The 14,822-nt window shown below is 45.6% G+C and overlaps 1 protein-coding gene across 2 annotated transcripts in view; it reads left to right on the plus strand.

Annotated features, from left to right (window-relative positions):
- Positions 1-14,822, plus strand: part of NMD3 (NMD3 ribosome export adaptor) — a 379,934-nt gene that overhangs the window by 119,456 nt on the left and 245,656 nt on the right. For both annotated transcript variants that reach the window (XM_069618472.1, XM_069618471.1), the window contains 2 exons: positions 6,801-6,897; positions 14,354-14,471. In XM_069618472.1, the coding sequence (XP_069474573.1) occupies positions 6,801-6,897; positions 14,354-14,471 (215 nt within the window). The remainder of the gene's footprint in view (positions 1-6,800; positions 6,898-14,353; positions 14,472-14,822) is intronic.

Here is a 14,822-nt window from a genome sequence, read left to right on the forward strand (position 1 = left end):
AACTTCGTCGGCGCGTGGAAATCCATCTCCACCGACCGTTGGGTGCTGGATGCCTTGGCCCACGGGCACACTCTGGAGTTCCAAAGGAAGTGTCCCTGCTTTCACCCGTGGCCAGGAAAGAAAACCACATTCCTCAACTACTTCTAGAGGTACGAGCAATTCTAAAGAAGGGCATGATAGAGCTCCTCCCGAAGAGGCTCTGGGGTATACTCACGGTACTTCCTCGTTCGAAAGAAGACAGGCGGCTGGCGGCCCATCCTAGATCTCCGCCGCCTCAACAAATGCATAAAATCCCAGAAATTCTGGATTGTCACCCTTCAGCACATGCTGGGACAACTGGAAGAAGGGGACTTCCTTGTAAAGACTGGAGGGGGGTCTGTACTTCCGCTCTCTATATGGTAGAGGAGAGGCACAGAGGACCCCAGCCAAGATTCTTTATTGTGGTAGCAATGGACGAGCAATCGAGGCCTAGCTTCTCAGGAGGTGATGCAGGCTGGCTATTAAGTACAGTGTAGTCCCCAAGCCCCCACAAAGGAATGTCCACACACTGTTTTCGTTAAAGCACAGTGTTTATATAATTAAGTTCAAGGTTATATACAATCACAATAACTCACTTTGTGCTTAGTCTACAATGGCAAATATATACAGTTCTAAAGTGGTACCACAATTATTATCAGATCTCATTAAAGTGCATCAACTATATTCTGGTTAAATGTCACACTGATCACTCAATAAAGGAAACCAACAATAGATATAGGAGGAAAGCAGTTGTTTGGAACAATTGGCAGAATACTGGCCCCGTTACCTAGACACAGTTCTGTGTGGAGATTCCCCCCCCAACCCTCCAACCTGGGCAACCTGTAAATAAAGATATATCGTACAGGCCCAGTCCATGTTTTGTTCACAAGAGTCTTATTGCCTTCTGGAATAGTTCTACAACCCCAATGTACCTGGAATAGCAGTTCGTCGTCGGGTCGTCGACGGATCCTTCTTGAGCGGCTCCCTTTAAGGCAGGAGCCACGGATCATCGAGATCCCACGAGGAAAAGGGTTGGACGACGGTGAGGTGGCAGCTTCGTTCCCAGCGGTGCTCGTCGACGACAGTGTGTTGGCGTCCTGCAAGGAAGAGGCGTGCGCGGCACCTCGGTGACGATAGTTCAGGACCGCAAAGAGTTTGGAGAACTGTGGCCCAGCAAGGGCGTTGAGTCGTCGGCGTCTCTGTAGTCTTTAGGTGGCGGGAAACCCACCGGCGGATGCTCCTTGGCGTGTCGGCGGCCTCGACTTTCTCCGGCTGGACAAAGCGGTCGACGGTGCAGGCAAGAGCGTCCTTGGATAAAATGTTACTTGGGCAAAGGGAGCACGGCGGCTCCGGTCGGCGACGGCGGTCTTCGACAGTGATGGACAACAGTGTCCGGGTGCTGCTTGTGATTCCACGGCAGGCCCTGTCTCCGGTCGCCATCCTGTCGTAGGTCTGTCTACAAGGGAGCTTTGGCAAAGATCAGCTAGTGCACGATGGTCCCTCGTAGCTCGGGAAGAGGGCGCCTAACCAGGTCCTCTATGGGTCAGTCCTTGGAGACACAGCAGCTTTCAGATCGACGAAGAAGGGCAGCAGTAAGACTTCTCTTCCAGCAGGGCTTCAAGGGTAAGCTTCAGTTTCAACTTCAGTTTCTCTTCAGCTTCTGAACACGAATTCTAGCAGTGAGAGGCCCCCAGATATACTAGTTGATCTCCCATTCATTCTGCTGGGTCACACTCAGGCAAGCAATCGGTCAGAAGGGCATTCGTGCAGGCAGGCAGCCAATCGGGTGCATTGTGCATTCAGGCCATTCACTTCTCTCCAAACACTCACAACAAGTTATGTGTATTGGGACAAGTACCCAGCCATTCAACGCTCCACACTTCATTTATACCAGGTTGGGGCGGGGCTGTCTCAGTCATTGTCAAACACCAGAAACTAGACATCCACAACAAGAAGTGCATATTGGTCACACAATCCATTCACCCAGGTCCCACCCACAGGGTGTACCCACAACATACAGTCACTGGGAAGGTTCCAGCCAGTCTGGCCTGGACTTCACAACAACACCATATATGGAACTTCCACCCAATCAGGGGGAAGGGACTGAGTCGGGGCTTCCCAGGACTTTGGCAAAACAAGGTAACAGGCAATAGAAAGCAAGAGGCCACAGGGCCATCTTGTTTCCTATCAGGAATCAACAGATTCCAATGCCAGGGCCTTGGTATCCCAATATGGAGGATACTCTGAGCACCTGTCAAATTCAGCATGGAGCTGCCACCAGTCCATACCCTGCTCTGTGGGCCACACACAGGTGCCCACAAATACACTAGGGGCACAGGGTTGTACCCCCAACCACGGGTGCCATAAGGGTATCCCATGGGTCTGTACACCAAACCAAAAGTGAGAGCTGCTCTGCCAGGAGTCCCATATGAACTCCTGCGCGGAAAACACGACAGAACACACGATAAAAACAGTAAAGGACAAGGATACGGAGGCCCTGTCCCTCCGATGCATTTCCAGCATCAGTCGCCCCCCCCCCCAGACTGAGGTTAGGGTGCCTAATCCCCCACGAGATACACCCTCATCCAGACGGTCAACATACCTTCTGGAAAGGCCATCTGCGTTATTGTGACTCTTCCCTGGTCTATGCTCTATGGTGAAGTCTAGCCTTTGCAGGCTAATGGACCACCTGAGCAGTTTTGGGTTCTCACCCTTCATCTGCATAAGCCACTTTAGGCGATTCTGTGGTGGGGGGTCAGCGCGCATCTAGTGGCGGGCACAGACTTCCAGACCCCGGCGCATCAGGAGACGGTGACAACGGATACCTCCCTGGAGGGATGGGGTGCACACACCGGAAATGTCCACGCAAGAGGCCTTTGGCTCCCGGAGGAGAAGTTGTTGCACATCAACGTCCTGGAGCTCCGGCCCGTGTTTTGGGCCCTCAAGTCATTCCTTCCGTCCCTCAAGGGCAAGGTGGTGCAAGTCTTCACCGACAATACCACAATGATGTTCTACATTCGGAAGCAGGGGGGCACCAGATCCCCTGGTGTCTCCAAGGAAGCGCAGGACCTATGGCACTGGGCTGTCGCTCAAAGGATGTTCCTGGTACCCTTTCATCTGGCAGGAGTGAAGAACACAGTCGGCGACTCACTCAGCCGGGAGCTGCGCTCTTGCCACGAGTGGGAACTTTGGCAGGATCAGGTGGACCTACTGTTTCGACGATGGGGCAATCCCCAGATCGATCTGTTTGTGACGGCGACGAACATCAACTGGCAGAGGTTCGCCAGCAGGTTTCCGCAGCCGGGGAGCATTGGGAAGGCATTTTCATTCCCTTGGGACGGCCTGTTTTTCTATGCGTTCCCACCGTTGCCGTTGCTCCTACGACTCATCAGTCAACTCACACGGTCCCGGTGCAGGATGATCATCGTTGCACCGGCGTGGGCGAGGCAGATATGGTACCCGGACCTTCTGGACTTGTAAGCGTCCCCTCCAGTCAAGCTTCCGGCGGACGCAGATCTTCTCGCCAGGGAAGGAGGCGCGATCCTGCACCACGGCCCGTCGTTTCTTAACCTGCAGGCCTGGCTCCTGCAGCACTAGACTTTGGTGGATACGAGATCCCGGCAGACTGCAAGGAGGTGCTTGTAAAGGCCAGGGCTTCTTCGACTCTTAAGTGCTACGGAAATAAATGGAAGAGGTTCACCGTCTGGTCTGCGCACAGAGGATAAACCCTCTACGGATTACGGCCCCTCAAATGCTGCCGTTCTTGCTCTCGCTGGCCAAGGCGGGGCTGGCGCACGCCTCTATCAAGATCCATCATGCGTCTATCTCCCGCTACACCAGAACACTGGGGCCATCGTTGCTGTGGTCGCATCGCCTGGTTAAGGAGTTCATGAAAGGACTTTTCCGCTCGTTCCCGCTGGTGAAGGCTCCGGCCCTGGTGTGGGAGCTCAATGTGGTGCTGACTAGGCTCATGGGTCCCCCGTTCGAGCCTCTGCATTTGGCACCTCTGAAATTCCTGTTGTGGAAGACAGCGTTCCTGGTGGCCATCACCTCCGCACGACGAGTGGGAGATATCCAGGCCCTCTCCTGTAAGCCTCTGTACTTGACTTCCCACGCAACGAGGGTCGTGCTGAGGACGCACCCCTCCTTCATGCCCAAGGTGCCGTCGGACTTCCAACTTAACGAGCCCTTGGTGTTTCCTGTTTTCTTCCCGTCGCCTTCGTCGCTGGCTAAGAGGACTTTGCACTCGCTGGATATGGCTAGAACGCTGAAGTTCTATGTGGCCAGCACAAAGAGCTTTTGGAAGACGGGACAACAAGACGTCACTGCTGTTTGTGAACTTTGGCCCTGTGAACCAGGGGAAGGCCCTCTCCAAGGCCTCCATTTCCAGGTGGCTCTCGGGCTCCATCACACACTGTCACCGGTTGGCAAACCGACCGTTGCCTGGCCGTCCGAGAGCCCATTCGACCAGAGGGATCGCTGTAACTACTGCGTTCCTGTCTGGTGTGCCCCTGCTGGACATCTGCAGGGCTGCTACGTGGATGTTGACTCACACCTTCACGAGATTCTACTGCATCGACCGGGATTCCAGGGAGGAGTCCAGAGTCGGCCAAGCATTGCTGCGCAATTTGTTCGCTTGAAGGTGAGCCTGGTGAGGAGATAAGAGATGCTTAATTTTGTGCCTTGTCACCTCCTGTGGTTGTGCATGTGTGTACTGCTATGTATTCTTGCATTCATGAGCATGTGGATCCATGCCAGACCCCATGCTGGAGAACGAACAATTAACTTACCTGTAACTGTTGTTTTCCAGCATGGGTCTGGCATGGATTCACATGCGAACCCTCCCGCCTACCCCTCTGCGGCTCTTCTCTTGGTCCTACTGCACTTTACATGCTACCAAATCTGAAGATGGCTGCCTGAGGAGGGGCTTAGGTAGAGGGCACTTATTGGCTGGGGACCCACAGACCAGTGATTGTTTATTGAAGACAGACAGTTCAGAAACAAAACTGAAACTGATTTTTTCCAGCCTGACGACGTGGAATATTCATGAGCATGTGAACCCATGCCAGACCCATGCTGGAGAACAAGTTGCAGGTAAGTAACTTGTTCCTTTTTGTTACACATCATGCAGGCAGCTCTATAATAGAGGCAGTCTTTGTGGAAGGTGCGGCTCATGCTACTAGGTTAAAAACATCTCCTGAGCAGAGCAGGTGAAATAAAGGGTCATAAAGTGTCTGTTACTTCCTATTTTTCTTTTTTGGGATTCCCGCCTAATTTTAGGGTTGCAGTAGACACAACCCCCACTCACCTAGAGCACTATATACACAGTCCTTTGCTTTGTGTTTTTTGTGACTGAAAACGTTTTTTGGGTTATTTCATGGTTCGACACCTCACGGTTTGATAGGTTTGGTTCGATGATCCCCCAACCCCCCCCCCCCTCCCTTCATCCCCCTCCCCATCCTCCGCTCCCCCTCTATAGCTCTGTGCAGTTAGAAATAGCAGCAGCCACCTATTCCGGCTCACAATCATAATCCCCCTCTTATACTTCTGAAATGTCACCAACCAACATCTATTCCAGTGAATCACTCGAGAGACTTTGCAATCTTGATCCACTTATATGCTATCTTCTCACCTTACCATATGTCATATTATTACAACTCTTCAAACTGGTTGGCTCATCAAAGAAATTCAAAAATATTCCTGTTAAATGAAAAACTGCAATCAGCAATTTCAGTTTGCAACAGATAAGTAAGTTTACTTTCACTGCAATGCATGGACACATCCCGATAGAGTATCCCCATCAGAAAAAGTGAACCCTTCAGTGAATAATACAGTACTTTTTTGTGCTTTTTTAATTAGACTAACAAATTAGGAACAGTGTATTACACCAGAAAGATTTTTTTTTCATGGTGTTGTGCTCCTTGCAGATCAAGAGAGACCCGTTTCTCGCATACAGATAGATCTTTGCTTCATTTTGTCATGTCTACCATCCCTTGATTACACATCCTCACTCCATTTAGTAGTCCCTTGATATAGTTTTTTCTATGCTCTGTATCACAGCATTGCCTGCTGGGGCATGTAGCCTTCCAATCTTATTGCTGTATGGGTTTTGCTGCTCCATAGTTACAATCCTTGCATCTAAATAAAGAAAGGCACTTTAAATGACATTCTGCTTCCACATCCCCCTTCCTGAAAGAACTCCACTAACTCCTGGTGAAGACTTGCATCTCTTTCAAGCTGCTTTGCCTAACATACAAATACCTTCACAGTTCCACTACCGACTACCTTGAAATCCAGATCCAATCCTACAACCTACTGAATGATCTTTGTTCAACTTATTTCCTCCTGGAAGTTCACACGTCTAAGTACAGCATCGGATATGAGACCAGATTATTTATAGCTGACCCCATTCTTTTCTAATAATTTGCCAAGCCAACTCATGTCTCCAATTGGGAGAATTACTCAAAACCTGTATTTTCTCATAGTGCAGAACTCCGTTTTAGTATGTCCAGTCTCCCTTTTATACCGCTTCTCTACCATCGTGATATCTCCCAAGTGCCTTGCAACAATTTTGTGGTGTGTGCTATATAACCATTAAAGAAATGAAAATAAATAATTTGACTTGACGTTCTATATAATGATAGTTAATTGCTAGGAGTGCTACAGTTTAGAACCAGAAGTAGCTTGCTGATTTAAGTATGGCAGAATTCTATTTTTATTTTCTTCCTGTAAAATGAATGTAAAATTGACCATATCTGTGTGCAATTATTTTGTTTTGCCAGGTACAAGACCTCCCAGCGTTTAATTTCTCATGACATTCATAGCAATACCTTCAATTACAAAAGCACGTTCTCTCTGGAAATTGTTCCAGTATGCAAGGTAATCAATATAAAATAATGACAGTGTGCATTCCTATTAAGCAGCATGACTAGACAGTATGTGCTTGCTTCTTTTTGCCTTTTTTTGCCATCACTTTGAAAACTCTTTAAAATAAACCAGAAAGAGAAATGCTTTTTACGCATTTGATACCCACTTAAGCTCTACCCATTTATTCACGAAATAATCTAAGGGCTTGTGTTCATTGATGCTGTTTAGAGCAGGGGTCTGCAATCTGTGTCTCTCCAGATGGTTTGTACTGCAACTACCATCAGACCGAGCCAGCATAGTCAATGGTGCAGGATCATGGGAGTCCTAGCGCTGCAGATTGCAGACCCCTGGTTTACAGGGTGAAGTCCTAAATGTTTATTGTATGGTGTATGGAAAATCATGAGGAAGCCATTTCATTTGATATTGTTTTTTAAGCTGCTGAATGTATATTCAGCCTTATGACCCGGGGCAGTGACCTAGCACTCCCCCATTTGGCCAATTTCCAGGCCAAATGAGCAGGTATGGCTCAAATTCAATAAAAGGCCTAGAAATTGGCCAATTGGAAGAGGAGACGTGCGACTCCCCCAGTCACGAGATCCATGCTGAGGGTTGGGCTATCAGCACAACGTTCCCATTGTGTGAGGGAGCGCCTTTGTGGAGGGCCCTGCCAGCGATGGGGATGTTAGTGCAGCGCTCCCTGTTATGTTATGTTTGCTACATTTGTAGCACGCACGTACACCCATAGGCATCTTGGCGTGATGACAACACACAGGATATCAACCTACCTGAGCTTAGAATACCATAGTTTGAAGGGGACGACGAACTGCAAATGATTTTTGATACTTCTCAAACTGGCCTGGAGACCATTCCTGAGCTTACTAGCGGCCACTGAGAACGCCCGCACTCAAACCCTACAGAGGCAAAATTTGGGAAACACAACCAGATACCCATTGCTGGAGCGGAGAGCACTGCCTGGAATATAGGGTCATCACGGGAGAGCCAGGATGAGAGCATAGCCTCCCGCCAACGCCATTAAGTGTGCCTGGACTGCACCCAACAGATAAGGTTGGGGCATGGTGAGACCCTACACTACCCCCGCCCCTTACCTCATTAAGCTGAAGGGTGGAGCAGACGGCTCCGCCCCCTTGTTAGGACCGATTTACTGAAGTCCAACTAAGGGCTTCAACTGAGACAGTACAAGACTCAACTCTTAGTATAAGGCTGTACCACCTGAGTAAATGGTAGCGTGGACAGAGCAGCCAGGCTTATCTTAGGAGGGAGAGGGGGCTGTAGGAAAGTACAAAAAACTTGTAGTGTATACCAAGGGTTCAACAGAAACACTTGCGACCAGAAGTAGTATAAAAAAAAATAAAGGTTTATTATAAATACAGTTAGGCCAAGTTAAGTCTTGGAGTATGTACTTTGTCATAGAGTCATGAACACATTATAAAAACACAACACAATGCTTTAAAGTGATATGTGATATGTCATTCATAACGCGCCTATACACAAGTGTTTCAAGGCGTGACAAGACATGGGAGGGAAGACAGAGAGCAGACAAACTATCTTACTAGGCCTTGTGCCATTCAGATCATGCAAGTGCGATAGCTCAAAATACAGGGGAAGGGAGAGGAGACGTGCAGGGGAGATGGAGGGAGTGGGGCGAGTGCAGTCAGGGCAGCTTTGCTCTGAGTAAGTGCAGCTAGGGCAGCGCAGCTCTGGGTAAGTGCAAGGAGGCACAGACCAAAGCATATACTTGTTCAGAAAATGAATAGTATTTCTAGTCAAGTCAGACCTTATCAAACACATTTAGTATAGGACACACCTATTCATGGGGAGTAAAACCATAAGTTACTTTCTGATTACTTTCAGTAATACAAGGGTAGTAGACACTAGCAGTTGTACTGTGACACTCAGTTAAGGAATCACTTAGTAAACCAACCTGCAAGTATACTTTTCTGAATAGTGGAACACTTATTCAAGGAACAGTAGAAACCTATAATCGTATTCAGGATAACCGTTATACTAGGTGAGCAAGACTTTTTGGTGCAATATACAATTACAGTTGCTTTTCAGCTCAGTGGAATCAAGACCTCTTTACTTACTTTAGGATTTCACCAGGCAGACCAAGGTCGGCTGCACCTACAGAACACCTTTTAAGAATGGCACACAGCTATTCTAGGCAGGTACAACCGAATGTTGTAATCAACTATCACAGTTGCTTTTCAGGTCAGTGGGACACAGACTAAGGTAAGCAATAACTTTCTATCTTATTTTAGGATGGTCCAAGGCAAACAAAGTTAAGTAAACCCCAAATACTTTCTAAAGGAGCCATCAGCAACTTAAAGGTGGGTATAAACCTAAGACTGTTTTAGCATCTTTAAAAAACAAACAAGGGCAAGCAAAACCCAGTGTAGACTTTTGACAGGCTGTACAGCAGATCAGGGGAAGCAAGACCACTAGTATTCTGGAATAAATAGTTCAGCAAGGCCAACCGTATTACCATTGGGAAGATGCACAACCACTTTGCAGGTGAGTAAAATAACCTTACGTATACTTTTCAGAATGGCACAACACACATTCAAGGTAAGTAAGTGTTAGGGGGAATTCTCATAAATGTGCTAATTCCCTTCACCTTAGAGACCCAGAGCAACTTTTCTGGTTTTTGAGGACTTGATTTCTTTTTTACCTGGAAAGAGTGTGAGCCTTTTTTCCCCACTCTTTCATGTATTTTGATGTGTGTTTTACTCTCGTGTTCTTTGATTATGGAGTTTTAAGATAACTCCACAGGCATCATCTTTTCTTGTGTGTTACACAGCACACTCAGTGCAGTGACACAGGGATGTCTTTTTAGACTTCCCAAAGGTTTAAAAACCTTCTCTGGGATAAACTACCGTTTCCCAGACAATGTAAGGTTAAATTGACTTTAATAGTCTTTCCACATTCCTAGACCCAGCACACACCATCTTACAATGGAGTGCTGGAGGGGTTACATAGTATCCCCTGTGTCTAAATACTCATGTAGCACTCAAATGCTACCCTTTCCTATTGAAAAGGCTGGTGGCAGTGGTTTTACACCAAACTACCATGATTTTTCCCCACTGTGAACACCGGTAGCTAAAAATCACGGGAGCCATGTTTTTCAAGATGGTGCCTTAAGCCCCTTTGTTTAAATGGGTCCCGGTCTTCTTTTTTCGCCGTTTCTTTTTCGAAAGGTCCTTCTAGAGTTTGTCTCTGCGCGCAAAACCAGGTTTGGTCCCTTTGTCCGTGTGCTTTTGGCGGGCTTCAGGACTGAAGACCACCTCTGGTGTCTGAGTGTCTGGGGTGGGCTGGAAGTCGGAGAGGTGCCCGAAACTCCCTGTGCCTAGTCTCCTAGGAGACCCAAATGCACTCTGGTGTGATTGGCTGACTGTCCGGCAAGGACAGCCACCCTGCTGGGTGAGTGACAGCTAGGCTGGAATGAAAGGGAGAGAACTGTTTAAAAGGCGAGTCTCTTGGACTGGAAAGCAGAGTCGACCACTGGAACGAAAGAAACGAAGAGCTGTAAGAGGACGGCTGCTGCAACTGCTGGACCGTTGGTTTGCCTGGTGAAGCCCTGCTGCAGGTCCGAATTGCCAAGTTCATCTCGACAGAGAAGCCCCTTCAAGGACGACTTCTTCCTTTGAGTTGGTGGGACAAATCAACTCGTAAGTCACCTGGATACCATTCTCAAGGCTGGTTAGGATTAACCAGGGAGAGGGACACCCGCTTGTGTTCTTGAATCTACAGCTACTGGAACTGAAGTGACTCCATCTTGTTTGCTTTTTCGATGATCCCATGCAGTGCTGGAGCCCCTGACGTCTTTCCTCTTGTCCCCACGACTGAGGCTTAGGAGCAGTGAGATCTGCAGGAACTGCCAGGAACCAACGACTTCAGCTGTGCATATGTTTCTTCATACTAAGGTACTGTGCCAACCCGATTGAGAGAACGCCACTCTTGCAGTGAAAGTTTGTGAAACTTTCCCAACTTGCAGGCCTAATCAGCTTGTGACCCAACATATGATTCTTTTTTGTCTAAACTACTTCTGAGAACTTTTGCAAAGACTTTACAGTTTGATACCAGAACTGGTCTTTCCTATCCAGAACACTAGCCCATTGACTTTGGCCTGGCCTATTGATTTGCATTGAACTCTTCTGGTGAACTGAATCTATTTGCACTGTCTAACAAGTATATGTGATCTATTCTACTTTCCTTGTCCCTTTTGCCCCTTCTAAGTAACTGAACTGCCATGTGGCTCCTATTTCAGGGGAGCTCAAACTGTCTCAAAATCTTAGTTTTGTATTGAAGTGTATTGGTATATAATATTAAGTTTCCTCTTCCTAGTTAAATGTTTTCTAAATGATTGTGTAATAAATTAATAAATGTTTACCAAGAAACCTTGAGCATAAGTGTCTACTTGAACCACTGTGATTGAAAGACCTCTGTGTAACTTCTTGTACTGCTCACATTCACTCTTGAGATACGCCTGGCTGCTCAGCTCGCTACCAAAAACTGTGCGGTACAGACCTATACCAAAGGTTGGTTTGACTTGCACTTGTAGTCTTAATTGTATGTGGTGGTCCCAGAAAATACTGCATGCAATTTTTCCTAACGAGGTCTAGACGCATCAGTAGTGCGGGATGACCATTATCCACCATGCTGGCCAAGGTGGATTTGAGGTCCAGCATGGCTGTTTCCGTCCCATACTGAGCTCTGAACCCCGATTGGCGTGTGCAGAGAATCCCATGATCTTCAATATGTTTCTGCAACTGGCGATATGCTAGTTTATCCATGATCTTAAGGATAAAGGGCACATTCGTGATGGGACGATAATTGTCTGGGACCTGTGGATCAAGGTTAGGTTTTTTTTCAGCAATGGCGTGATCCAGGCTTCCTTGAGGAAAGAGAGGACCACATCTTCGTCAAAAGAAAGATTAATGAGCCTGATCATTCAGGGTGCAAGAACCTTGATGGAGTCTATAAAGACATCCACGGGGCGCGTGTCTGCTGGACAGGTGGTGGGTTTAAGTTCCTGAATAATTTGGGTAACTTGCTCAACAGTGTAATTTGAGAAATGAAAACAAGGAATATTGCCGATGTCAGTAGCGACCTGTTTGGTAACAAGGTTATTGATGGTCTTTCTGTGGGTCGCGATTTTAGCCAGGAAGCAGTCGTGGATTGTGACACCATGCTGCATCCTTGGTAACAGTATTCGTGGGGGTGGATCCTGAAAATCCCTCAGTACTTTGAAGAGCTCACAAACATTGGATTGAGCATTATTGATCGATTTTTCTAGTAGGATGACTTGGAAGATATAATCTCCGTATTATATTTAACAGCCAATTTGTACTGCAGTAACGAGTCAGGGTTAGGAATTTTCCACCAGGCACTTTCGGATGCCCTTTTTGCTTGTCTAGCAGAGATGATATCGTTCTGAAAACCAGGTGTTATGGTGCACCTCAGGCTTGATCATTTTTAGTTTCAATGGGACCAGGTCAGAGATGGCCTGTTTTTAGGGAGGTGGTAAGGTGGTCCACAAGCGAAGAGGACTGGGAGAAACAAGATAAGGGTTTGAGGTTTGAAAATGGGTGTGTCGACATACTGTCGGGTGCAACATTTCTAAAGTTGCGAACAAATTTACTAATCCAGGGGAGGACTAACTTCTTAGCTATAGGTTTTGGGAGGTTCAGTGAAGCTTGAATCAAAGAGTGGTCAGACCATACACCGGGTAATACCTGTAGATGCGAGATCGAGAGATTTTGGGATACCAACCAGTCCTAAGTGGGTTGCAGTTTCCACCCGCTGTTAAAAGTCCTAATGAGGAGAGGGAATCGGAGAGGGCATGGCCTGGTTTATCCAGGATGTTATTAGCCCAGTAATTGAAATCATCAAGAATGATTAATGGGTTCCTAGACTTGTATATCAATGTCCACAGTGCCCTAGCTATTGAAGTCACCTGAGGGTGTAGGAATTGTCTGTGTGTCATCCCAAAAGGGTATCTACTTTCTTAACTGTAACTGAAGGAGTGTATTTTTGAAGTGTATTTAATTGTTGAATCTTGCCCTTTCTAACGAAAGCTTACTTCAAAACTGACTGTTAAATTAATAAATAATATTAATAAGAACCTTGAGTATAAGTGTTATTTGAATATTTGCCACTGTGAATACCTATGTTGCATCACTACAGCTCACATTGACCCCTCTTGAGATAATACAATACAAAAAATGAACCCATAAATGGAGGATGACGCCATGTGCATTTGTTTTTTTTATAAATAATAACAAATGATTCAATATTATTTCTTGAACAGTTTTGTTAATATTATGATGCATCTAAAATAACACCTAATGGTGTAAAAATTGTTTAAAACATAAGCACAGTTTACACTTGTTTAAGATCCACAAAAAAAACATTCAACCCTACATACCATTCATTTCATTTTATCAAAACAATATTCATGCAAATACTATATAACCGCAAAATTCGGTCACACTCCATTAGTCTAATATATTATTGTTCAGTATTAGATCCTCTTGTTACAATCTTCACATGAAGACTAACAAGAGGATCTAATACTGAACAATAATATATTAGACTAATGGAGTGTGACCGAATTGTGCGGTTATATAGTATTTGTATGAATGTTGGTTTGATAAAATGAAATGAATGGTATGAAGGGTTGAATGTTTTTTTGTGGATCTTAAACAAGTGTAAACTGTACTTATGTTTTAAACAATTTTTACACCATTGGGTGTTATTTTAGATGCATCATAATATTAAAAAACTCTGTTCAAGAAATAATATTGAATCATTTGTTATTATTTATAAAAAAACAAATGCACATGGTGTCATCCTCCATCTATGGGTTCATTTTTTGCATTGTATTGTACATTTAGCCCACAGGACCCTATATTTTTGGGCTATCCCCTTTTATTTTTAAAAAAAAAACCTTCTTGAGATAAGCCTGACTGCTCAGTCACTCTACCAACTTGTGTAGTACAGGCCTATACCAAAGGTTGGCTTCCCTATTGCAGAGAGGACAAGGTTGGGGTAGTCTCCCACAGGGTTACTACATACAATCTTGCCTAACTACTATACATTTGTCTGCCCAGAATTGGTTATTACAAGGAAGCTAAATATCTGCTCCAATTAATATGCAGAGTAGAAGTAGTATTGCGCGCAAAACACATTTCTAAATAGTCCTTGATGCTGGATTTTTCCTGTGTCCAATTGAAAATGTAATAATTAACCAATTTACTATCTATTTTGCAATTTTACAAGCCAAAAAACATTTTTGTGGTTTATTCTATTTATTTCTAATTTACAGGTACAATCCTTCAGCCTTTGGACACTTAACCAAAAGAATGTTTTGTGTTTGTAAGTGTTGAATTTTGGTATTCTGGTTAATGTTGTGACTGTTTTATAATTGATTTTTATCTTGTTTTCACAGGACAATCTAGTTTGTCTTTCTCCAAGATTAGCCCAGAGCCTGGGGAATATGGGCCAGATTTGTGTGTGTGCTCGAGTGACTAGCACCATTCATCTCATTGACCCCAACACACTGCAAGGTACAGACCAATTGATTCTATGAGTTCTTGTTTGGTGAAGATGTGCAAGTAATGATGTTTCCACCTAGTCATAATTGCTAAATACAAGTTAGTCAAGGCTGTCTTTGTTTATTTAACAGTTCTTCAGCATGGGATATTCTCTTGATCACAAACTTGCGTGTATGTATGTCTAGTCGCAAGATCCTGTAATGATGAAATAAAATGCTGCCTTTTGTGACTCTTTACTCAAAAAAGCCAGTAATAGGGCCTTATGGTGTGAAGAGGATTTCTGCAATCACATGAACCTTTCAGGTTTACCTCTGAGAATGTCAACCAAGTCTCCTGATTTGGCAAATTCTGGGGCTTACAGGT

This window comes from Ambystoma mexicanum, chromosome 10 (assembly GCF_040938575.1).
Source record: "Ambystoma mexicanum isolate Mex_15411 chromosome 10, UKY_AmexF1_1, whole genome shotgun sequence".
NCBI lineage: Eukaryota > Metazoa > Chordata > Amphibia > Caudata > Ambystomatidae > Ambystoma > Ambystoma mexicanum.